The 24,536-nt window shown below is 40.4% G+C and overlaps 2 protein-coding genes and 1 long non-coding RNA gene across 18 annotated transcripts in view; 2 read left to right on the top strand and 1 right to left on the bottom strand.

The window, feature by feature from the left end:
* Positions 1-3,592: 3,592 nt before the first annotated feature.
* The window catches only part of LOC111245433 (uncharacterized), a 35,892-nt gene continuing 14,948 nt past the window's right edge, over positions 3,593-24,536 (bottom strand). Inside the window, exons 1-9 of one of the 13 annotated variants that reach the window (XR_015322201.1) lie at positions 19,854-19,993; positions 19,144-19,680; positions 16,597-16,748; positions 15,753-15,998; positions 15,223-15,530; positions 14,523-14,774; positions 13,615-13,706; positions 5,827-12,006; positions 3,593-4,924 (exon numbers count right to left, since the gene is read on the bottom strand). This is a non-coding gene — a long non-coding RNA (uncharacterized LOC111245433). Of the gene's footprint in view, positions 4,925-5,826; positions 12,007-12,253; positions 13,776-14,522; positions 14,775-15,204; positions 15,531-15,752; positions 15,999-16,596; positions 17,140-19,143; positions 19,681-19,853; positions 19,994-24,536 lie in introns of those variants that run through there. The other 12 variants (XR_015322199.1, XR_015322200.1, XR_015322198.1 and 9 more) reach the window with 12 other exon arrangements.
* On the top strand, positions 8,481-16,325 carry LOC111245430 (uncharacterized). 2 transcript variants are annotated; one of them, XR_015322193.1, is made up of 4 exons: positions 8,481-8,604; positions 9,428-11,566; positions 14,573-15,536; positions 15,772-16,325. XR_015322193.1 is itself a non-coding variant. In XM_022793799.2 (3 exons), exons 1-3 carry the CDS (start codon positions 14,599-14,601, stop codon positions 15,935-15,937), a joined length of 549 nt encoding a protein of 182 aa, XP_022649534.2. In that variant the 3' UTR covers positions 15,938-16,325. The 2 variants fall into 2 exon arrangements, 1 of the variants encoding a protein (XP_022649534.2); XM_022793799.2 differs by lacking the exons at positions 8,481-8,604; positions 9,428-11,566 and having other exon boundaries at positions 14,599-14,758; positions 15,314-15,536.
* Positions 21,111-24,536, top strand: part of LOC111245429 (diacylglycerol lipase-alpha-like) — a 37,733-nt gene continuing 34,307 nt past the window's right edge. The window contains exon 1 of one of the 3 annotated variants that reach the window (XM_022793798.2): positions 21,111-21,251. The gene's annotated coding sequence lies outside the window, so the exon portion shown is untranslated. Of the gene's footprint in view, positions 21,252-21,426; positions 21,561-24,536 lie in introns of those variants that run through there. The other 2 variants (XM_022793795.2, XM_022793796.2) reach the window with 2 other exon arrangements.

Below are 24,536 nucleotides of genomic sequence, written 5' to 3'. Positions count from 1 at the left end.
AGCAGACCACAAGGTCAGTACATGAGAATAGGTAACTTTATCCCCTTTTTCCCATAATATCTTTTGCTTTCGTTATTCCCTCAATGGTTATCTACCTTCGATACGTATATTTCGATATTGACTTTCCCGAAGAGAGGGCAGACAAATGAGACGTGTACAGCAATAGTATTCACGTTTTAGATCAATAGCGGCCTAGGATGGCTTGGAGAAGTTTGTAAGGCATTCGGTAGTTTAGATTTCTAATTAGATGTGCTCTCCCCAGTGGCGATCGTCACATGTTCTTCCATATAGGTATTTCAAATCAAAATTATTAAGCGTGGAATCGAAATTCTTCCTTCTGTAGTAAATGGCTTGAATTCGATCACTTGTAACAACGACGCATGATGAAGAATAATCTTCCCCGGTTCTGTGAACACTACCCAACCAGCTCAATAAGAATATTATATTCCTATATACAACCTCTTCTCAGCTAGCGGTATCTTGTTTGTCAAATTCCACAATGTGCAGTCGTGAGCCTTCCTATGGTATTAAAGCTTCTACATAAAGCGTACATACTGTGAAGCTGTTTCGGCCGCCTGATTTGGCCTTCCTTGGCTGCTGACATGGGATATCGGCAAAGTCCGTCATGCCGACGTCATATCCAACTTTACGGTCTAGCAATAGACGTGTCGCTGCTGTTATTCCGCTCTTTCACCAATTGCACCGAAGGACTGACTGATCATGGCAATGAATTTTCAATATTTGGTAGAATGTATCGTTTTCGAATGGCTTCAGTGTCATAAACTTTTACGCTATGTCGGGCCTATATGGACTTTGAATTTTTTTTCAAAACAAATCTATCATTTGCTGCGCCAAAAAAAGAGCTGGTCTCCTGACCGAGTGATCCATACGTAGGAACAGGGTAACCAAATGCGCACGGCTTTTTTTGCTATTCGGCAATACGGGACATCATGATGAAGGAACAGGATTGCGTTCTGTTGTTTGTTTTGGCGTTGCGTAAGATTTTCGTACACGGTAAAATGAATAATTTATCTACTGAGATTAAAGATGTAGAAAGCTTTATGATGCGAAAAATTTTTCTTACCATTAATGCAGGATGCAATTGTTAACTTGAACGTTTCATCTGAATGTTTCGGAGCATCATTGACGCTATTAAGACCTGCTCGTAAAAAGAAAGCGTGGATCTTGAAATATGAGTGTGGCCATAAAAGAGGCGAAAATTATTTACAATTACATACAATAAAAATTAAAATTACATACAATAGGACTCGTCTACGTTTTAAAGGTCTGTGGTAGTTATACTGGCAGGGTTGAGCTTAGACAGAAAAATAGACCAATCGCCGAAAAAGTTCGTGCCTAGATACAAGCATTTATTTTCTATCGATGTGGCTGTGTCTGCAGCTGGTATAGGACGTCATTATATAGACTTTACTATCCACACCTATTACTAGGTGGATTTTATATAGTAAAAAATACCATTGGACACCTATGATCTCAGATGTACGAGTTCAAAATCTATTAAATTATAGTTACTTATAAGTGTGATAATTTATCGAGAGGAAACGTCGACAGGCAACGTCGACAGGCAACGTCTTGCATGGTGAAAGTGTAAGGTTTCTCGCGTTTAGCGGCACCGCCAACCGTATCCGGAGACGTGATGCCTGAATGATTCGCAGATAATGTGCTATAATCCATGGTCAATATTACCACTGTGCTCCCAAGCGAAGCTGGCGGTTGTCCGTTACCACATAGATTTCGGAGTAACGCGGAACACAGACATAGACTGCGAATTGCCGGGCAGTGTGCCTAATCTTATCTCTGATAATTTGTGCTATTGATGCTTAGTCTTTTCTTCGGAAGCGTTAGGTAAATCACTTCGTGATAGTTAGGGTGAAAACTTTTTAGAAATATGATAGATGACTCCTAAGCTTCACTTACACTATTGTTTTAATGCAGTCCTGGGTATGCCATACATCTCCTTAGTATAATGGAGTAGTCTCTCGTAGGTGGATTTACAATCGTTCTTAAAATACTATGCATCTTGTAAAATTCGAATCTTATCTTTATAACAAAACAGGATCTGTTTCGAGCTCTCTCGATTTCTTTGTACGAACCTTTCCTATCATTACCCTTTTTGAATAATTGTTTTTCAGTTGAACCATATTTCAATCAAAAGGCCACTCCGCTCGTAGATGTATAGGCTGTGCTAAAGAGTGATATAGAAATAGAATTTCAAGTTTAAGATTTCCTTTTTCTCTTGTTTACTTTGTTACGCCAGGTACAAGATAAAGTACGATCACTTGTTCTGAGACTGTTACGTATGGTGTGTACATTGCATTATTACTACGCTCTAATTAAAGTCACTAAATGAAACTATCTAAACAGCTTTGAAATTATTAAGTAGACCAAACTAACTGCCAAAGATCTCAGTTTATTCTCTAAGGAACTCGGAACCACAGTATTGGCGCGGTCCATAAAAATATCAATAAAGCACTTGAAAGCAACACTAAAGATACTAGTCAAGAAACCTGGTAATCGCTAAGTTAAGCCCGAATTTGGTTCATTACATTGCTAATAAAATTCGGAATAACTTACCTATGCGACCACGTAAAGCGGATTATGGTGCTGCATTAGGTTAGAGGGATCAAAGACAGATATTTAAGGTGTAAAACCTTGTGCTTAATTAAAACGTAATGCTACATATCAAAACTCGGGTCTGTTCACAGTTGAAACAAGTAACAGTGGCATGACAGCTGGCCTCTTGTACTACGGTATGACTCCTTGGGTTACCACAGTCAATGCGTCCATTCCAACAGCGCACTACAACGAATCAGCCTTCACCGGAAGATTCTGCTCAGTGTATTCTTCGGGACATCACAACCTCTATGAATATGCCCTCAACCTCACAATAGAAATGGAGCGAAACCATCAACAGACACGTAATGCTGAGAAGCAGTTAATGAATTCTATGTGCACTCAACGTAAGTCAAGCTAGATGCTTGAATTTGCGTTTTTTTTTTCTTCTAGAGAAAATCCAAAGCCTATAAGACCAATATCCAAATCTAGAGGTGATCAATATAGCAGAAAACTTTGCCGTAACACCTACAATAAACGTGTGATTCTACAAAGCTAACAACGAATTTCATTATCGGAAATACGAGCACGAACGACAGACGCTACTCAAAGCTAAGCTGTTTTAGACATGACTACTCCGGAATAGTTTCGAAACCTCTATGTACAAAAGTTCGTAGGTTCACCTTAGGTTTCTATTATAAAAATGATACAGCGTATCGTCATCCTATCCATTTTGTATCTAGCTTTATACAGTTAAATACAACCAATGTCAGAGCTTTAGCAAGAGGGCACATTTTCTAGGCGAAATTTCACCTAAAGAAATATGATCACCTAAAAAATGATGATTTATTATCAGACTCAGAAATTATTCTGTCTATGAACAAAACGATTAACTAAAAGGCCAACAACCTTTATAGTTCTTCAACAACCAAAAAGCATTCTTGTAGATCCACGACCCAAACACGGTAGGCCTGAGATCGGGTTTGCATAGCGGTTATCCTCATTTCTTCCAGCACAAGTATTTTGATAGCCTTAATTGCATAGCAATTGCATGAAGATACAAGAGAAACCAACATTGTCTTAGAGACAAATCCCGTTCTCTTCTTTTACCCCACATGTACGCGCATACCTATATAACTATATATTGCATGATACCGATTGGATGACCCCTAATAAAGAAATTTCCTCATATGATTATCGTTACGGACGCCTGTGCAGGAAAGATGGCTAAAACAAACATAGTTTGGAAGTGCTTGTACATCGATAATACAACTGGCACAGCCTCCAAGCAACCGTATGCAACAGTAGTAATGGCGGTAAAAAAACAAAGGCAAGAAAAGTTTTTAATGCTGAGAACTGTTTCTATTTATGTGAACATATCGTTAACTCATTCAGTGTTCTAAATAGCGGTGTACTAGAGAATGACAAGTTTGATACCGTCGATAAAGGTAGGATACTACCAATCGAATTTTATTATTATAGAAGTAGAAAATAATTAACAAATTGATTGATGAGCCGTTCAATAGCTTACTGCCTTTACGGAGGCAGTTAGCACTTGCATGTCTCTCTTAATGAAGTTTTTCATCACAAATATTGAAAAATGTCGTCGATGCCCAGTGTAAAATCCATTAATCTATGTCGTGATGAGTGCTTCAGTATTAGATAATATTTCTAACTCGTCTGTTACGCATTTCCACAACAAAAAAAAATCGAAGTCCGTGAGTTCGAAGAACTCTATGCTTAACAATTTAAACACTACGGTCTGTGTCGCGATAAAAACTGATAGCTCGACCTTAAATATGGTTGTAAAACGGACTAATCGACCTATAAATCTACAGAATGACCTTTTGAATTTTAGTTACTTTGTTTATTTGATATTAAATACTTATAACAACAAATTAGATTCTGAAATCGGACAGTGCCTCCATTTTGTAGTTTTTGTATCCGATGTCCTTACTCGGCGGGTGCTAGTCACTCAAGAAGGACGCCTCATTTTTTTTGGCATAGTACTTTTTTTTTAACAAGAACAACGCAAATAATGCACCAGATGAAGAGCTCGATAAGCGTGCGCATATTTTGCGAACAGATTGCAATCTGTTATAAACATATTATTATTATTATATTACATATTAATTGGTAGAAATGTTTTCTCTGTTAAAATTTTGAACCTGTCTCCATACAGTCAACGACGTTCTCCTCAGTGTATCCAATGTGCCACTTTCATCCTTCGAAAATCTGAATTTCTGTTTGCATTTTCAGCTCTGTACAAACGTACCTTCCTTCAAGGATGCAATTTTTTGTTTGACTTCCATCGACGTGTAGCAACGAAGAGGCAACGGCGTTTGACATACTGCATGTACGAGAATTTCAAAATAAATGATGCATTTTAAGAAGGAGAACCGAGCTGACAATTAGTTTACTGAACTCGGCGATTATTCTGTATACCGGAACATGATAAATATCAAATCGATAAGATAACGAATCAATAACTGGTTTCTATAAAAAAACATCCAACCAGCCAATGTTCCTACACGCGTTTCATTGACAAAAAGCGAATTCTCTGAACAAATTACACGGGAAGTCTGTGAAGATTATTAAAGACTATATGACATGACTCAGATGCCACCCGATGCACGTTTTCTGTCTATTCCCTTTTAGTGGTAAACAAATGACCTGTACATCGAAGCACATGGATACACAATCTCTAATAGACGGAAGCAAACGATCAGCGATCCACTATGTACTGATACATTCGTTCTAAATATCAGTGAATCTCTGTTGGATAGAAGGTGGCCAAGGACAAACAGCGCTTAGAATCGAGTTATATTTGCTGGGCAAAGATAAGCTATTTTTAGCCGATAAGACTCTAGACAGCCGTCATTTGTACGGCTTGACACATCTGCCTACTATCGTTGCCCTATGCTAAGGTTCGAGATTCAACTTTTTCCAGCTAGTCACGATGGTGTCAGCTTCCAAGATTAAAGTGTTGGTAAGGCTAGGTAAAACAGCATGTCCATGCAATACCATGCGTTAGATTCTTGTGGTCTCTGCAGCTTTCGATAAAATATACATAAAGTGCTTTTATAGCAAATCAGCAGCAATGATGCCAACAGCATACATAATCGCGAAAATAGCTATTTTCGAAAAGAAATTAACCTGGACCACGGGACGACAGAATGCATGAAAACCTTGAATATTGTTGTTTACAAGATAAAGGTCAACAAGAACATTGCACGTTGATTATGTGCTTACCGTGCATAAAATTATGCGAAACCATAATCCAGCGCGTGTGAAAATCGCGTAATGGTACATTTTCGCGTACAGGTGCCGTTGGCTGTATGTCCTCGTACAACAAGTACCTTCTAGTACCAGTAAGCGAAAAGTGTCCAATGCTTGCGTTCTTAAATGGACTTAAAGGGGTCGCCGTGGTCGTACGTGCTTTACGGTGGATCATAATTTAACGAAAGGATTCCACTTTCAGTTAACCGTTCAGGTAACCGCCATCACAAATTCGAATGTGAAGCTACGTCATGTGTCTATTTTCGAAGTCCACCTTCACAAAATTGCTTTAGCAATGGATGCAGGAGCATCCTCGAGATGTTCAATTTTAACTGTCCGTTCACAAATGAAAAATCTGTTGCAACAATAAAACGCTGCATTCCAATTTGTCTCTAGCCTGGCTATGAATTTGGGTCTAGTAGGCGTAAACCGGAAAGCACCACTCTGCTCAATAAACATACTTTGTCTATTGAGCAGAGTGGTGCTTTTTTTTTGCTAAATTTTTTAGATACTCTCAAGAAAGGATTGGATGCGATAAAATCTGTGTTCGGGCAAATAGCTTCCAGTGGAGAATCTCTCAGTGACGACGTTCTTCTGTATTAAGTGCGTACACCAGGACAAAAAGGACCTAATTGATGTTGCAAATGCATCCTCTAGGAGATCTGCTATTAATTTCCATGTCGCCGAAGACCAAAAACTGTGACGATCTAGATAATAACGGAACTCGAGCACTAGGTACTAGGTACATAAGTAGTGTACACTCTTATTTTCATCGTATTACTTGGTAAACGAGGAAGCGAACTAAGTGTTGCAGCATTTTAAATGAATTGATCCTATTCTAGTGATAGATTGCTAGCTGCCTTTTCTAAACCAACAGTTTACTACGCGTTGCTTTTCGGAGTACTGGTTCAGAATTTGCTTAAAAGTTGGCACTTTAGCTATTTTTTTTTAAATCTACAAGGTACCATCAGTAACAAAGCGCTGTTAAGCTCAATTTTACTTCGATGTTTACAACTTTTGAGGGATTTCCTGGATGAAAAAACATAACAATCGTTCATTATCTAGTTCACCTAAAATAAAGTTTGCCCGGTTTTAATGCTCCCCGTTTTTCCTGAAAATAAGTTATTGCTAATTAGATCACATCGAAGTCGTTGTATGTTCAACAAAATTAAATTTCTAAGTTATTAAAATATAAAAGATATACATATCAAGTAGAGCTTAGCGTGAGAGCTACATACATACGGATGAAAAATCCTGTCACGGTTGTCGTTTTCGGTTATGTTTGAAAATGCTTCCTGGCGATAGAGGTGAGGCAAATTAATATCGAAAAAATTCTGATAGCAGAATTTTCAAGTCACTATAATCGAATTGTTTGTTTCTGCAGAATACAATAGGAAGTTGTTTTACAAATATAGAATTTAAGGGATCGACTTCATTTTAATAATAATAATATATTAACGAAACGAATAGGCACAAATGTGCCTTCTAAACGACACGAATTGACACGCGCATTTTATCCGTCATTCCATCACTATTTTATAGTATTTATAAATATCATACCAGCTGCGCATATCTGCATTAGCCATTTACATATGAAATTATGTATTTCGTCAGATTAAGGTCGAAGTCTGCATCGTGAATTCATTGTGACGGTTCCCTGCTAACCTATGGCCCTCTATCAGCCTCAGTGGTCTCCTCACGACCCGTGAAATCGGTTTATATGACGATCCTTATACGGCGTTATCTGTGACCGAGGCTTCTTTTCGTTACGGTCACGCATTTCGCCTGCGTGGTATCAACCTGGGCCGTTGAGCAACAATTGACAATCAGAGCTTTTACATATACAAGCATTCATGCACCTAAATTTGTCGCAGATCAAACTGTCTATAACTGAACGTTTCCCTTATACGATGTGCCATATATAGTGTAAAATTTGTCTTATAATACGTGTAACCATTTTAAGCTTTTATATAATGTATCGTAATCAGCTGAATGAACTGCTGGAATTAAAAGCATTTGACTGTTTGTATTTGTGTACCTTTTTCAGCGTTGGTATCATTCTTGGTTTAGGTCGGCGGACATGCAGATGTTCGCTGCAATAACCATCTTTGCTTTGCTGATGCTAGTTGAATCACTTTTGCCCTTTTCCCACAAAACTGTATACGAATAGCGCATGGAAACACTCAGCCACTGACGCAGAATACGCTTTCAAACTAAAATTCTACGGTAAAGTATTTGATTCAATCAAATATCTGCTGATAAGAAGCATACGCGATAGTGATAGTCAATTATATTTTTTAATTCAAATATTTCCTCTTCTTTTTTTCTAATAATTTTTCAGAGCTTCGAAATGAACGTTTATATAGCTCGACGTGCTCGTCGCTTTTAGCTCTTAATGGATTGTGCACACATACATAACAGAGAGCAATGTCTTGATACTGTCTTCGAATCTCTTCGATCCGGTGTGGCAGTAAATACCCAAAAATTTTCTCTACTTAAGTCGGAGAAAATTTTATTCAAAAAAATACTTAATGCAAAAACCAAAAAATCTACTTTGTGCATTTTTTTGTAAAGTGAGCTATATGTATGTACACAGAAGAGAGAAATAAAGAGCTGTGTTACAATGTCGTACACTTGGAATGAATTCTACAGAGACATGAATATGGTGCAAATAAACACCGTAACACATGTCGGTGATTTTGTCTTTAGGATGTTCGCTGGCGCCTATAAAACGGTAAAAGTACTAAACATGTGAGTTCCAGTGCGTTTTTCTTATTTAATTATTATAACTGCCTTTCTGCGCTTGATGTATTCGTGATACGGAAAATTTACATAAGAACTGCTCATCAGTTTCTAATCAGCGAAGTTAGCACATGGGCCCCAGCCTTTTTTATGGGTTTACTGAGTGATTTATGGGAGAGGCAAACTTAAAATAAAAATATTTTATAGCTTAAACTATAATGCATGGGCAGGAGCCTTCTGAATAACAGAAATTCGAATGCATTCTGCTTGTCTTCAAAGCTCAGGCCGTTTCTCGTGTATTAGGTAGTTTTGTGTGTTTTTATCAAGAAGTTGAGCTGGCGTGTCAGCGTGAAACCGCTAGCCATCTTCGAGGTACAAATCCATCAGTTTTTTTTTTTCATTTCATTATATTCGTAGCTCGGTTGTACGCCATAGATGAGCTGTCATCAAAATTAGACTCGAATTTTCGGTCTCTGATCTCTTATAGCCAGACACATTGGAATTTGAAAGTTGTGCTCCCTACAATATGCCATCTCTTAGCAATACTCCGAAGAACGTCTATCTTAGAAAAAAAAAACAATGACTAAAGGTACAGCTTATTAATCAATGAATATGTTTAGAAAAACATACTTCTTTAGCACATACACGTACGAATCAGATTATAGTTGAAGCTAGGATAGCCAAAAATGACAAACGAGTCCTGCCAGTTTGATTAATACATAAGACAGATTCCGAAGCATCTGTTCTGTTCCTATTAACAAAACCTAACAATCTTATTCTGTTCAATGCTTGTCAAACAGCCTGTGTTTTTCTGTGTTATTTTACCTAACAGGGGGCAGCACTTCTCGTCAACCGACGCCACGCTGGGTCGAGCTGGCTTATGCCGGCTTCCACCGTGGGATATGGTGATTTCATGTAGTTCATTGTTTCTTCTCATTGTTACCCACAACTTAAGAAGTGCTTCAGTCGTCACGCGAAAGTACTATCATTTGTAGCCTACTCTTCATGCTAGATAACGACGAACAGTTCGGAATAGTTCTACGTTCACTATTGCACTTTATGCTTTAGAGTGGTTATATCACGCATCCTATCGTGTTCTCGTTGTTACGGGCAAACTCTCGTTTGGTATATATCTATTTACATGGGAACGAACACGACCTATGTACAGGTAGCCCACGCGTAAATGTTTCTAATAGCTTTTGACAACATTCGTTGAATAGGTTGGAAGACTCAGTTTTTTAAAATTGCACTTTGCACAAACACTTAATGAGCTAAATAGGACAATCTAGTTACATTTTACAGATTAGTTTGCACGAAAAATTATTCTTTGCATGGACCTATTCCCATGCTATTTGAGGCATAGTCTTATAAAAGAGTTGAAGTCTAAAAGAGATTGCGGCGTCGTTATAAATTAAAGGAACATTACTTGCCAGCTTCTTTTGTCAAGTGATGAATTATTATGATACTTATGGTACTTTTTCGTTCTAGATGTGCACCACTGTTGGTAAATTACGAAATCAGCCTATGCCTATCGTACATTCTGTACATGCGTATTAATTGCTCTTCGGGTCGTGAAGTACGCTGCACAATCACACAGCAGCTATCTCCGAAGTCATGCAACAAGCTAAAAAAAACCACAGACTCAAACGATTTGCTTTATATTATTAAAATCGACCGCAGGACAAAACTACAGATAAAGCAATTAAAACAAACAAAACTTTATTCATTTGAAACTGATTGTGTTGCATGAATGATATCTGTGAATGATCGGCGGTACCTGCAAAATTTTACATATTATTTTCAGGCGTACTTTATCGTATTAGAATCTACTCGAAGATGTGAACTGGGGAGTAAGTTAAAGCTACTGATTACAGCTTCGTGACAAAGTTATTTCGGAGCTAGAAACGGAGTGCGTCGAGCCGACAATTACGCAAAACGAATAGGGATTTTTTCGAGAATTTAGCACGATACCAAGAACGAATCGCCTATGCTTATGTTGACGTATGCCTGAATACGTAGGCAGGGCATGGAAGTAGTTGGCAGTAACTGACACACATTTACGCGTAATGTCGCACAGCTGCTTGAAAGGGTTTTGCGAGCGGCTGAAAGCGAGTTGACCAGGTTCGTCCACAAATAAGTCGTGCTTTATACTCCACAAAACGTTATTATTCGAACTGCTAAGAGTCCGGATTGTAGCAATGGATGTCACATGGCTTTAGAGGTCACGATGATCGAATAGCCAATAGCTAGCGGCGCGCAATTTTGAAACAACCCAGATACAGGATACAAATTACTACCTTGATTTCGCAGTATGTCGGAAATAGCTTGTACCTTTCTACTCAGCTCTCTTCTAACATTTTGCACCATGCATACGTTTGATAGCTGCCAAAATTTTTGATAGCGGATCTTTTTCAGCCTGAAGCGCAACCGATAGGCGTTCGCCTCTCATCTACAATCGTCTTCATCATGACTGTGCATGCCACTGAGATTTAGCCATTCTTAGCGTAACAAAACATAGCAACAAGGAACAGCAACAGGTAGACAGCAGTAGACATATTAGAAAGATCAACGTACCTAGCAAAGAAGAGCACAAACAAACGCCTTCGAAACCCATCCGGGTGATATCTCGTCTTAGTAAGTAATAATAACTTGATGTCGATCACCCGAGCGAATAATGTAATCTCTACTTAATCATTCGTCTTTGACGTGTGCCAGAGCTGCTGTTACCAGCAAGCTGCAGCGGCAGCTCGCAGTATTCATTCGCATGAGAAGATCGACAACGATGCAACTATTTAGGAACAGATAAGCTGGGCCACAGTGCTTCCGCGCCGTAAGCCCGGTGCGGCGTCCTGTCAAAGAAGACGTGTTTGTGCACTGATCAGGCGAGCGAGGATTGTCAATACCGCTGCAGGAACTTCATGTTCGCTTTGTTCTTGAGAAACAGACTGAGGACTCGTCTTCTCCGACGATGGTAACTTTTCGTGTGTTTTTTTCCTTTTGCTATCTATGTTCTAGACATAGACCCATAGTGAACTATTAAAAACAGGCATATTTCAGGGAAAACTATTCAGAATAGAAGTATTCTTGTTCGTGTCCTATTTCTACCTGTACACAAATTTATATTTGTGTTCCGGAGAATTACAGGGACATGTATTTTCGAAAATAAATTACCGATAACAACTATGAAAATTTTGCTTCACTTGAAGAATACTCACGAGTACGTGCTCTGGGAGAAGGTAAAACGTAAGTTCCTGGTCGGGGATTCAAAGTGTAGAGCCTTGTACGAGATACGTAAATTGGCCTTTCATCTAAATTACCTTTAATATAGTGTAGCAATTCATTCATGTAGTTTATTACAGGCCAATACGTTATGGACGTTATGTTGACAGACGTTAACGTTATGGATTACCTCTGAAAAAGTCATAAAGCAATTCGTTAACTCTTAAAAAACACATGTCCACATGTTAGGCCGTCTTTCTTTATGTATTATATCAAATGTATCGGGCAAAGCTAATATTGGCTCGTTCAAAACATAGCTACTGAAATTCTAGGGTGGCAATTATGGTATTCAACAACGTCAGACAAAACGGTTGCTTCTTGAAAGTTTCACGTTAATGTACGATGTAAAGGAACAATATAGATAAGTGATTGATACATCTCTGTTTGGGTATGCCTTTAATCAATGCGATAAGTAGCTTTTCTAGATTTAAACCTAAGACTTTCAATAGCTAGACAAAAAAAAAACCCTGTATTTCTAGTTTTACGTTCGACATCAGCGTTAGGCATTTCACCGTAAGATTGGTTCCCAGCGTTCGAACCTATACAATAACGTGTCTCTAAGACGTGTCGCTCAGATCCTCGCACAGGCAAAACTCTATAAAAAAAAAAAAACATTTTATGGTCGTATCCAGTATTCCAATTCCTTATTAAAATTTTAAAAGCAAGCATAGCTAAGTCTTTCCAGTCACGTTACGAATCATCTTTACTTTTTGAAAGCTGATTTATCAACAATCGCCTAATCAATCAATTAAGTACTTACTTGAGAAAAAAGCATACACTGAGACGCTGTATATTAAAGTACTACTAACAGTGTTACCTAATGTATACCACAATTATTATAGGCAAGAGTCAGGTGACAAAAATTGCAAACACAAAAAACTTATGATATTTGTGAACTTCGATTATTTTCTCTGATTTGAGATATTTTTTAGCGGACAACATTCTCATCATTTATTTATAGCTGTATTGTTGTGTTTTCATGACAAAATTGCTATCGGGCTAAGATGCGCTAATACGAAGCCATGGCGTCGCTCCCGGTAGGTAGATCTAAGAAAAAGGCTTACTTAATTGTCTGAAAACATAAGCATCCTTGTACGGTTAGGAAGTATTCATCAAATGCATGAAGGCCAAATTCTAAAACAATTCTCGACGTACACCTGATATTTGTGCCAAAAAGCAAACAAGATTAATTGTTAGAGATACATTTCCTTCAAAATATTTTCTTTAACAGCATGTTATCTCAAAAATGATCATCACGCAGTATCTTTAGTTCTAGAGATATAGTATCTCAACACTAGTTTGCAGCAAATTCCCATAGTGTTCGTCAGACACGTCGTCACGGGCTGTTGAACGTAACTTGCAATTATCTACGACAGTACTCTATTGACGGCTTCTTAACGAGAGCCAACTTTCCCCCTCGTGAAGACGAGGGGTTCTTGTTAACAAGGGCGTGTCGACGTTTACTTCGTTTCGCCTGCCGATGAAAACCCGCTGCAGCGCTAATGTCCGCTCATTCCTGGATGTGCAAACCTCTGACGGAGGATCAAAGAGCTGGCGAAGTTCTTCATTCCAGTTGAGCATCAGATAAATACGTGGCTGTACGGCTCGTTGGGAGTTTCCAAGTGTGTCTAGGTTCATATGGTTGTACCTACTGCTTGAACATTTGTTTCCCATCAGGCTGTGGCATTCGGTGAAGGCATAGTGTGTTGAATTGCCTTTGAAGTGGAGTAACGTATTTACCAGTTTGCAGATGGCTTCAAATAAGTTGCTCTTCGTCTATGGGGTCGTTGTATTAGTTTTCTTCAGAATTATCTTCACCGGCGTAGAAGGTGCTACGAGCGAAAAGACGAGTGAGTACTTTGCTGACGTGAGAATAAGGCCTGAGGATTTAAGAACGCGGCCTGATTTCTCAAATGAGACACGACAAAGCATAGAATTAAACCATAAAGCGGCGGCGGCGGCTTACGCATACATAGTCTTGCGGGTGATATAGAGTAAATCAGCCAAATATTTTCAGAGAACTAAGAACTGTGACTTTGTATATTGATGCGCTTTTTACTGAGTTTTTGTCGCATTTGCATTTCAGTAATACGTGAACGCAAATCTTTCAATACAGATTCTTCTGCATTGTATGTAGGACATAAGGCTAGCAGAGATCGCACTTACTGAGTTATGCTTAGGCCAAGTTTGCAAGACACGTATGGCTTCTCAAATTTTCGTACTCACTCGGAATTCAAATAAAGTAGATCGTCAGTCAATTATCTAGTTAGAAGCCATCTACATGAAGCTTCTATCTCTCTTTATTGACTCTCGACCTCCGTTTTAATTTTATCATTTCAATAGTGCGACAAGTATAATAATTACCGGTGTACTTATAAAAACATATTCCTTATTAAATGGAACTTAAGTATGAGCGGCAAAACAGACTTAAATAATTAACTTCCATCTATCTAAGAAAAAAATACATCATAATTTCATAAGCAGGTAGCTCCATTGAGAAAAGAGTGCGTGTGACCAGCCCATTGAATAAACAATTTAATGAAAAAAGATATATATACCAGATAAAAAGCCCGTCTCCTAAGCCACTTCATTCAGAAGGAAGCTATCATTACGTTACAGATATAACATAATCTAAGTGAGATACGTACGAACACATGTTGTTACGTCGAATTGTAAATGCTCTTCCTTCGCTTTACAGAAACGGCAAAGCAAGAAGGCCAAGTAATGTTCGACAATCGTCAAATCATTCCCGGGTGGGGCGGCCCCATCGGACCTTGGGGTGGTTGGGGAGGAGGCTGGCCGTGGTACGGAGGCATAAGTACGGTGATGTTCGCTGCGCTCATCTATTCTCTGTCCGTCCTTCCGGCCATGATGCAACTTTTTAGTAAGTTTACCTTAAACTTTCATTAGACATCCAACAAACACGCGCTATTCACGTCTCTAGTGCCACTGATAACAGAGTGGTAACATGATTGCCTACTAAACTTAGGGACTCGCGATGGCCTAGGTTCTATCCGGGCGCAGAAACAGTTTTTTCGTTCTGCAATGCCTAACGCCGAAGCAATGCCTAACGCTTTAAGTGCTGGAGGTAAAACTTAAAACATTAAATTTACTCACATCTTTGAATATACTCGCATTACCCATTTCTATAAACATGTCCCTCTCGGACAAATGAGGACAATGTGTTAAATTTCGGCATCTGTTCTTGAAATTAATGTTTTTAAAGATCTTCTCAGGTGGATACCTTGTTCGAGTATATTCGATTCAAAACGAATGACACCCTCATGGTATATATTATTTAACCTTTAGTCAACCTCCTCAGTTACTTACTCTATTAAGATTGACTACCTTGATTACAAACGTTCCAACAGCGCTGTTCAGTGCCAGTTCCAATATTCTTCTACCGCCAGGACCGTTTTAAGGACATATCGCGTTTCAGATCATTACCATTCGTACCACCATCACGGCCCACCACATCGAAGCCCGGTATCGAACTTTGTACACGGATTTCTGGGAATCAAGCGGCGTAGTGATAACGGAGGTGACGAATTTGACTTACCAGACACGCTCCTGCGGGTGGCCTCTTCGGATACATTGGGACGTGGCCTTAAAATAGCAAAGAACATCATAACCGAATGGCCTGCCGCGTCTAACGACTGCAAGTATGTAGTACAGAGCAAATAGACATAAGGTAAATTCTTGAAGTAGTCACGTGCAAGTCTCGAGATGTAATAGGAAAACGTTTTTGGCCGTTGTATGATGCCTGACCACGATCTTGGTGGTAATACACAGAGCTTATGAGATTTTAATGTTTTCGTATAGCAAGCAGCCTCTAGAATACTAAAAGTAACCGAGGTTAATAATACTCTCCACTTTACCTCTTGATCTAAATTTTAGAGCAATGTATGTCTGTCAGCTAACTCGTGAGATCATAAGCTTGTCAACGAACGAAGGGGATTCGGAGAACGAGGTACGGCAAAAACGGGATACTGAAGGGCGTGGTGAACGTGATGAATGCGTGACCAAATTCAAAAAATGCCGCCGAGACGTACTTTTCAGCTAACTAGTCTGACCTGGTCTTCTGAATTGGTTTGATAGCTGCCGCCACCTACGAAATATTGTGCCTGACAACAACGACAGGATACTTGACCGTTAGATGCTTGTAAAGGTCGGTTAAATCTGCTAGTGTGATCCGTAGTCGCATCTAGTGCTCACTGAGATGAAAATTTTCCAGGCTAGGTACATATATATATAAGGGATGAATAACCTATACCCAAAAATTAGGCAGGAAGGCAAAACACCTGATTATTCATGGCCAGCGCTGCTGGCGCTTATTGTATCAAACTAGCATTAATTAATCATAATGACCTTTACAAACATATATACCGTCAATTGAGCAATGACCTTTGACGAAATATACACTAAATAAAATGCCATGAGCTATAAACTTGTGTATTTGTCCTTCAATTTCTTATCATTCGGCTTCAATTCCTACTTGAAAATCAAGTGTCTTAAGTTAAAGCAATACAATACTGAAATAATACTTGGCGCTTGTGCAGGAAAAACAGAAGCAATTAAGCAGAGTAATTAATCACTGTTTTCAACATGTCTTTTAGAAATACGACGTAGTAGAAGACGGAAAAACGTAAATGCACATAAAAAAACGCACTAGAGAAGGAATAACTGGAAAAATTATTGACAATTGTAAGGTTAAAAAATTACCGAGATCCAGAAACTCCCAGAGACATCTTCTATATGCAAGGTAAGCATGTTCAGTTCGAGCCTCTTAAGACTCTCTTGGAACGGTACGGCCAACTGTTGAATATCAGGGATACCAACAGTTTTGCCAGCACTACCGTTATGAAAAGACATTTCTGCAAACATTAAAGTTAGTGACTAAAGGTAAGCTTATCAAAGTTCTGAGGTGCGACGCGCGTTACTTTGTCTTCTATAAACGTCATCATAAACGCATAAAACGAATTAAGGCTATTATATAATGTTTCTTATGAATGCATCAGTTGGAACTCTAGTTTCTAAATGCATTGGTTTCAGCCGATTTCACGACCTATGCTTTATAGGCGTACTGGTAAAAAGGTAGCAGGCAGATCGTCCTGGTACCAAGTTCGCGACGCAATCGTAAGAACAATTTAGGTTAAACGTCAACTTACAAGTGCCGTAGAGAACGAACGAAAATATGTCATAAATATACATATGTTTGTCGTAATCCGGAATGGCAAAGACCACCTGGAAGACTTGACACATAACCTAAATACAATACGTCAAATACTTGTTGCGCTAATATCGGTAGTTACGGTATTCGATACAATCATGGCTAACACCAATTCACGAACACAAATTCAATAAACGATTTTTAAAAACCGATGAATCACTGGTACCACGTTAATTCGGCTGTAACAAACACGTCGGATCAGACAAAGCGCTGAATGACAAGACAACTGAATTGTCAGGTAACCTAAGTCTACGTCTTATTAAATCATTACCTGCTAATTTAAAGAAGAAAAATTATTCTATAGTTTAAGGATCTTCATGTTATAACTGTTAAAATAGTAACTGAAGGAGTGAATGGTTGAAAAGCGATTTTTCTTCAACTGAACTTGACGTTTGTTTACTCAAAGGTTAGCAATTCCCTTAGGCTACCATAGTCTAACATGAAATGGGAGGTAGACGAATTTCGGACGCATAAAAATGGTCCTTTATTTCATGCTTCAATTAGTAAATCTTGATTTGATTTAATTAAAGCTAGGTATTTTTTATTTCAAATGTTACAGATTCTAGATGAAGCAACAAAATGCTTAGCCAGATCATCTGGAAAAGGGCTATCTATTATAATAATAATAGAAATTGCTGTTTATAACAGTAGAAAAATGTACACACTTAGAGAACATTTTTAATCGGCGACCGAGTCACCAGAAACTTAAAGTAAATAAAATTAGATAACATTAACGTCATCCTATGACCAAAAAATGTATCTTGAAATAGATGCCATTGTACTTTCGCGTCCGGCATACATGTGACGAGGTGCTTCCTGCCTATATTCTGCATTATTGAAAAATACAATATCGGATCCAACGATATGACTTTCGTGAAAACTATTATTATCATTCTCTGTTATATCGGGATGTTTGTTGGAATCCGAACGAAGGGTACGGATTGCCGTCAGCTTATATATTTAACAGATTCACTTCCAAACTCTCACAAAATCTAGGTGACAACAGCTGGTAGAGTTCTGTTTTATGGCTTTGTCACCCAGTAGCATCGGTAGCTAGCTTTCACACTACCGAAACCTTGTAACCGGGGGTCACCATGGCTCTTCGTTCGTTTTTACTGCTTGAAGGTGATCTATACAGAGATCTACTGTTGCCTCTGTATAGTTAATAAGACACTGGTTGTGCAAAGCGATTATAATAATAATACGAAAAACACCTTGAATAGCAGTATTAGCAGTAGTGATAAATGCTCGCGAACGATTTTCAGATGGATAGTAAATTGAAAGGGGTGCAAAAAATGCGGGGCTGCATGCGGCCTACACCGGTCGGTTAAGCGTGTTATCCGATGTCTTTGCAAGCGCCAAGGCTGCCACACCATCGCCGGTGCCTCTAAGCACTGTTCATCATCTTGTAATGATACTGCACTAAAAGGCAGGTTCCAGTAGCTAGCAGCCCCACAGCTGCCATTTCGCCGTCTTTCTCAGTATTAAGGTATCACAACGAACCTAAGGTTCGACGTAAGCGTATTCGTGCGCGGGACAGCGTCGTCTCCGATTTGGGCTGTGAGATTAGATTGTCGCCGTTCCTGTTGTCGCGTGATCCATTGTGTACATCCCATGTGTACCCTATATCTTTTTCCCTCATCCTCTTTACCTAAAAAGAGACTCCTGATGAACAGTGACTCAGTCTCTTACTCAGCAGTAATAATGGCTGTAGCTCAGCTTGCTTAGTTATGCAACACCATTCGCCAAATCAAAAATGGCCATGTCCGTGCCTATAGCTCATTGCATTAGGCACTCCTCCTATTCCGATTACCGCCATCATCTCCTATCCGCTTCTCTACTCACGATAGATGAGAAGTATAGATCCATTTCTTTATCTGTACATATGTGGAGCACGGGCAAAGTCGGCCGATTTCATTTCTTTAAGGGGAAGCAGCAGGCCAATCAAATCATTTCCCGCACCTCCCTGTCCTTCCACACTCCCCGAAAAAAAGCTACCCCCAACGAACCCATTTTTGGGATTACCAGCTTCCTCTTACCAAATCAAGCTGTTCGCTGCTGTCGCTGTGTGCGCCGCTGGTCAGGCACGATTCACTCCAGCTCACTCCTGCTAACCTATAGACGTCGCTCGTCGATGCACACTTACACTAACTTCAATGAACGAATGTAAGAATAAGGTCCGCTCGCTAATCTGCCTGCTGATGCCGCCCTGACTATGTCTTTTTTCTGCCTTACTTAACTTCTTACCGGCACCCTGCGGGAGCTCCAGCCCAGATTCACTGCTCCCTTCGAATACCCTTTGGCGCTACTGATGAATCAAGGTGAGCCACAGAGCCTGTAGCGCTACTGCTGCTTCGGCCGGTGAGGAGACTGCCCAATAGCCAAAGGAAGCCACCGAGTTCGGCGGCGATTTGGCACCACCGGTGGCAACAGCTCAGAACACGCTTACGAATCTCAACAAACATCCGAGCGTTCGAGCGACCTTTCGCTCCTCGACGCGTAGCGACGCGGCCTGTATCTCATAACTGTTGGCTATCAGCTGACTCATTTGTCGCTTTCACACGCGACTGTGCTCCCTGAAACAGAGTTGTTCAGTGCAGATTTGAATCGACCTAGATTCTAGGGGATTCTTCAAAATCAAGGATACAAGATCCCTCTGTGTATAACCACCAGTTAAAGGTTACGGCGATTTTCACTCGATTAGCGTCGCTTTTACTTGAGTCCATGTTCGAAATAAACAGTGATGTACCTTACGTCTCAGCTGTCTTCCCCGTTCCGACAAAAGTCTTGCGAACGTCAATCTGACGTTTCTTCTTCACGAACGCACACGTCGTCCTCCCTTTTTCTGCCGTTAGCTCGCGTCACTTTCCGCGCTCTCTTCACGTTGCGCGTCGCGTTAACTGGCTAGCACAGCGCTAACATTGCACTGGCCAGCCATTGGTCGTCGATAGAATACTGCGCCTCGTTTTGGCGGGGCTCATTTACCTTCTGTCAGGAAACATCTAACCTGGAGCAAGCGTTTCTAGTTGCCGGTCTTTGCTTGGCATCTAGTTTTCTCCAAGAGTGAACGTAAACACTGGACCGAGAAGAGCGACGTCTTGTGGGTTGGTGTGTACTTTGACTGTGTAGAAGTTGGCTTTTTGGCCATTGGTGCACTCGCTTATCCAACGCTAGGCAGGCAGTAGCGGGGCGGACCGTGAAAGTTTGAGCACCGATACAGGAGCGCGAACAGTATCAGACTCGCCTGTGAGTCGAGTACGAGCTGAGATGTTGCGGCTCCAATTCCCCCAGCAGCGGCAGGCCAATCAGAGACAGCTCGAGCTTACTAACGACGGTGTTAGCAGCTGCTGCGTCCGTAAATATGCCTCTGCGCACAGTTATTATGGCGTTCTAAAAATTGGACCAGTCAAGAAGTCGGTGTGGCTAATGGTGGTATAGCCGTCGGTATTGTAGAGCGTTTTTCTGTGGAAAACTTTAAGAGTACAGCGAGCAACCGTCTGATAGGAGGAAGTCGAAAGCGGAAGTGCTGGTGTAAACCGTCAGCTCATTTCAGATCGAAGCCGACTGGGTCCCTATGTATGTTACGCCGTTTCTCGTCTCTGTTTGGTACCAAAGGCGCGATCAAGCAGCGCGGTCGCGATGCGTCGTCGTGCATTATGAACTGATGTTGGTGGAATATCGGTAATGGATTCGATGGTACTCATTAGATGCAGAGTGCTATTATAAGGTGATGTGGTGAACCTAAGCAAGACAAGACCAACGGCGAACGATTATCGCTTTTAGTGTTGACGTCGCCGTCGACAGTTCAGTGACCGCCGCTGCCGCCACCGCTGCCGCCAAAGTGTAATCGCAATAGCGCGCGTGTACAGCATTTCACGGCTAAACGCTGGCGGCAAGGCTGAGGCTGAAACGGTGAACTGCGCCAAAGTCAAGGGAGCTATTGCAGTAAGTGGTCACACTAATGTCGATTGTAATACGACGTCGACGTCTGTGCTACACTATTGCTGCTATTACAACCACGACTGCCACTACAAGTCTACTACGGATCGTACTACGACCACCAATCGCTATCTTGCCATGGATACGACCTAAGCAAGCCTGAAGACGACGGCCCTTGAGCAACTAGCCAAGCTGGGGCCGCCAAGGGGTAAGTATACGATCTCGCAACTGGTCCTTTAGTTTAATTGGTTGGTCGTTCGGTTGATGATGGAATTATTCAATGGTGGAGAAGGAGAGTTTGGTGACCTAGCAGCCATCCGTACGCCCATCAGTGCCCACAATAGATGGTAAAGGAATAGTGTATAATATATGGTGCGCTGCAACACCGACTGTAGCTGACGGAGTTAAGCTATTTCGTTGACCTGGAATATGGATGATCACAGTTCAGAATCATCCACATGTACACCGTAAACCGATGTTTGATAGGATATGTACAGGACATTTTGAGGATGCAAGAGTAAGTAAGGAACGTTCATGGGCTGTTTTGTTATCGATGGGTTCACAAATCATCAAGCCGTTTCGATCCTCTAAGCCCTCGCTAACCATCTGATCTGTCACAGATTACTGCTGATGTCATTTGACTTATCTGAATTGCTCTAAAGAACTGTAGGATGACGATGAAGACGGGCCCGGCCCTCAAGCACCGCGCGGAACTTCGATTGAAAAAGCGATTAGTGTTTTATACGTTATTATTGGACTAGATTAACTAGATTTTAGAGCTATTGCTGGTAATTACGGCTATTGCAGTTCAGATTTTATCTGTTAATTTGGAAACGCATCGTTGCATAGGCTATTACGCGATGATACGTACAATTGTATGCATATACTGCGCAAAGAAACCACACCTTCTATATAACGATGAGAGTATTGAGGAAGTACACAGAACTATCATGACATACATACAGTAGTACTTAATGTGATGGGCTTTAAGACCCAGCCTAGAGATTTGACCACTTAAAGATATGATTGACTCCGATGAATTATGGGTAAGATGTCGTTATTGAAAATGCAGCATTAATACAACGTTTTTACTGATTTTTATACTGTATCCCACTTAGCCCTATCTTTCCTAACCGGTCAGGGTCCTACATAACGATCTAAGAGGGTCTATTATAGTGACAAAAATCTAAATGAACGATGTGTTTGATCCGCTCGAATCTGGAGTAGAGACAAATTACCCAGTTCTATCCTACTCTGTAGTAGCCATGTCCCAAATACGGAGCAACTGAGAAGCATTGAAGTTTTAGCGGATCTCAGATCGTCGTGGACGTCATCTGGACAACAGCCTCCTGGACATTTTCCCTTCCATAGAGATCTCTCTACGCGCTGATTAGGTCGTGCTTAAGATATCAAGTCGTACGCCACTCAACGTGCTACATTCCCGTAGTAAGAATTTTATATTTCGTCCTGCTGTAGGCGACAAGCAAGAACTATATTCGAAGCTTGGCCTAGTTTTGTTGCCGTCAAGTGACTGTTATGTATTACTGTGCACTGAAATGTTTTCGATTTCAGTCTAAAAGAAAGGCGAAGACGTGCTATGTATTTGCTTTATTGGGTCAATATATGGACAGGGGATTGATTGTTGTCATATGCGGCTATATGTGTCGTAGTTCTAATACAAAATGTCAAGCTTGAAATATTTAATAGCATTACGGTGTCGCTAATTGGCTTCCTGTCTGGTCGAATATATCTTGAAGTATGTCAATAGCCATGAATGAGTGCCTCGATGCTGAAAGACAACACTGATAATCAACAAACGAACGCGATTCTTCCATACCCAATTGAAGATAAGTTTAAATCTTGATCTTAGCCGACCTTGATGCATTGCGGGTAATCTTTGTCACTGGAAATAACTGGCCAGCCTTACCTTGCTCGTGCGAAACTAACCGTACATATTAATTAAGACCGATAACTATCGATCTTCTGTTTATAAAATAAGGACAACTGAGTAGCTATAGTTAAAGTAACTAAAGTTAACAAGCTCTTCGTGCTTATTAGGTAAGTGGCTAATTCTGCACTATTCGACATGTTATATGAAGCGTTTTTCTATATAGCAATACTTCTTGTTGTTTGATTTGGGGGATGGACGCCTCGCGACAAGATAAGAGAATCGATGTTAGTCTATACACAGCGGTATAATTTGTAGCGCTATTATTAAGCTCTATGAAAGCTAGTGTTAGATGCTGAGGGTATCTTCATACATGCGGACGTCATAGCCGAAAATAGATGGAACGTTTAGAAGAACGAATGTCGTTTGCTCGACGAGCGCCATTCGGGAGAACGAGTGAAGACTATATACACTGTCATTCTGCTCGCATTACCGTCATGTAATAAATAATACAATCGAACTATTGTTTTACGTAACGTCCTCATTTGGCAATATCTTTGTACTTAGGTTACAGAACAGGTTCTTGTATTGACGAGTCTGTCGGTATGCACTGTCGTATTGGCGTGCAGCGATTATGAAATAATTAGTAAAAGGCAGGGACACAGTAGCAGCGCTGAGATTTACTGTATCAACAAGGATCATTTATCGAATATCTAGTATTCAAATTTCTTAATATTTCTACTATTATCGGCATTATTGCACACGTATTGTCTTCTCTGTAGAATGCGATCTAAATACAAATGTAGAATCAAGCTTCTCAGTGAGTATCACTTCCTTTTATAGGATTATTACTCAAGGCTCCCCGTACCTGATCTGATGAACCGGCCTCTGCTTTGGTTACGCCGTCTGAATTCGGATTAATGATTTCAAATTGTCGGCCTCCTTCGCTTTCTCATCCGACCGCTTTGCTCCGTTCGGGCCAACAGCTTACGTTCTACACCATGTAAAAATTAAATATCTCTATTGTGCCCGCACCATCCGGAAACTCGCCAAGGTCACCTGTCTCTTCCGACACCAAGCTGTTGTCCCTAGCATGGGCTATTGTGCGGCAGTGTGAAGTATACGAAGGACCTCTTTCCTCAGAAATGACGATTAGTGTCTATCTAAATCATTGTATCCGCTGCCCTATTTTCTATTTTGACGTAATTTGAATTAAATGAGGTCACCCTTTTGTGTGAATAAATTATAACCATTCTGTGGTCTCCGGATAAAACTAACCTGGTGACAGATGCGAAATTATTCTTGAATGGCGGCGTTTCAGTTCCGTGATGTAGCTTTAAAGCATATACGTAGCGTGCCTTCGACCTTTGTCGCTTAACGTTGGCCGCTCTAAACAGAGAATAACTGACATAAAACGAGAGCAAGACACCCTTGACACAAGCGCTTTACTGCCGTAAGCAAACGTTTCGACCGGAAATGTCACATCGGACTGGGAAGATGATCCGTTTCGGTGTGATCGTTGTAGTGATGCTAATCGACCTTGATTTTGATGCCGCATCACAATGCGAAGAATCGACCTCGCCATCCGCCAGCGTCAGTCCAAAA

The sequence above is a fragment of the Varroa destructor genome, unplaced genomic scaffold, assembly GCF_002443255.2.
Source record: "Varroa destructor unplaced genomic scaffold, Vdes_3.0 BEIS01000002.1, whole genome shotgun sequence".
In the NCBI taxonomy this organism is placed as follows: Eukaryota; Metazoa; Arthropoda; class Arachnida; order Mesostigmata; family Varroidae; genus Varroa; species Varroa destructor.
This window is presented reverse-complemented; position numbering and strand designations above follow the sequence as displayed.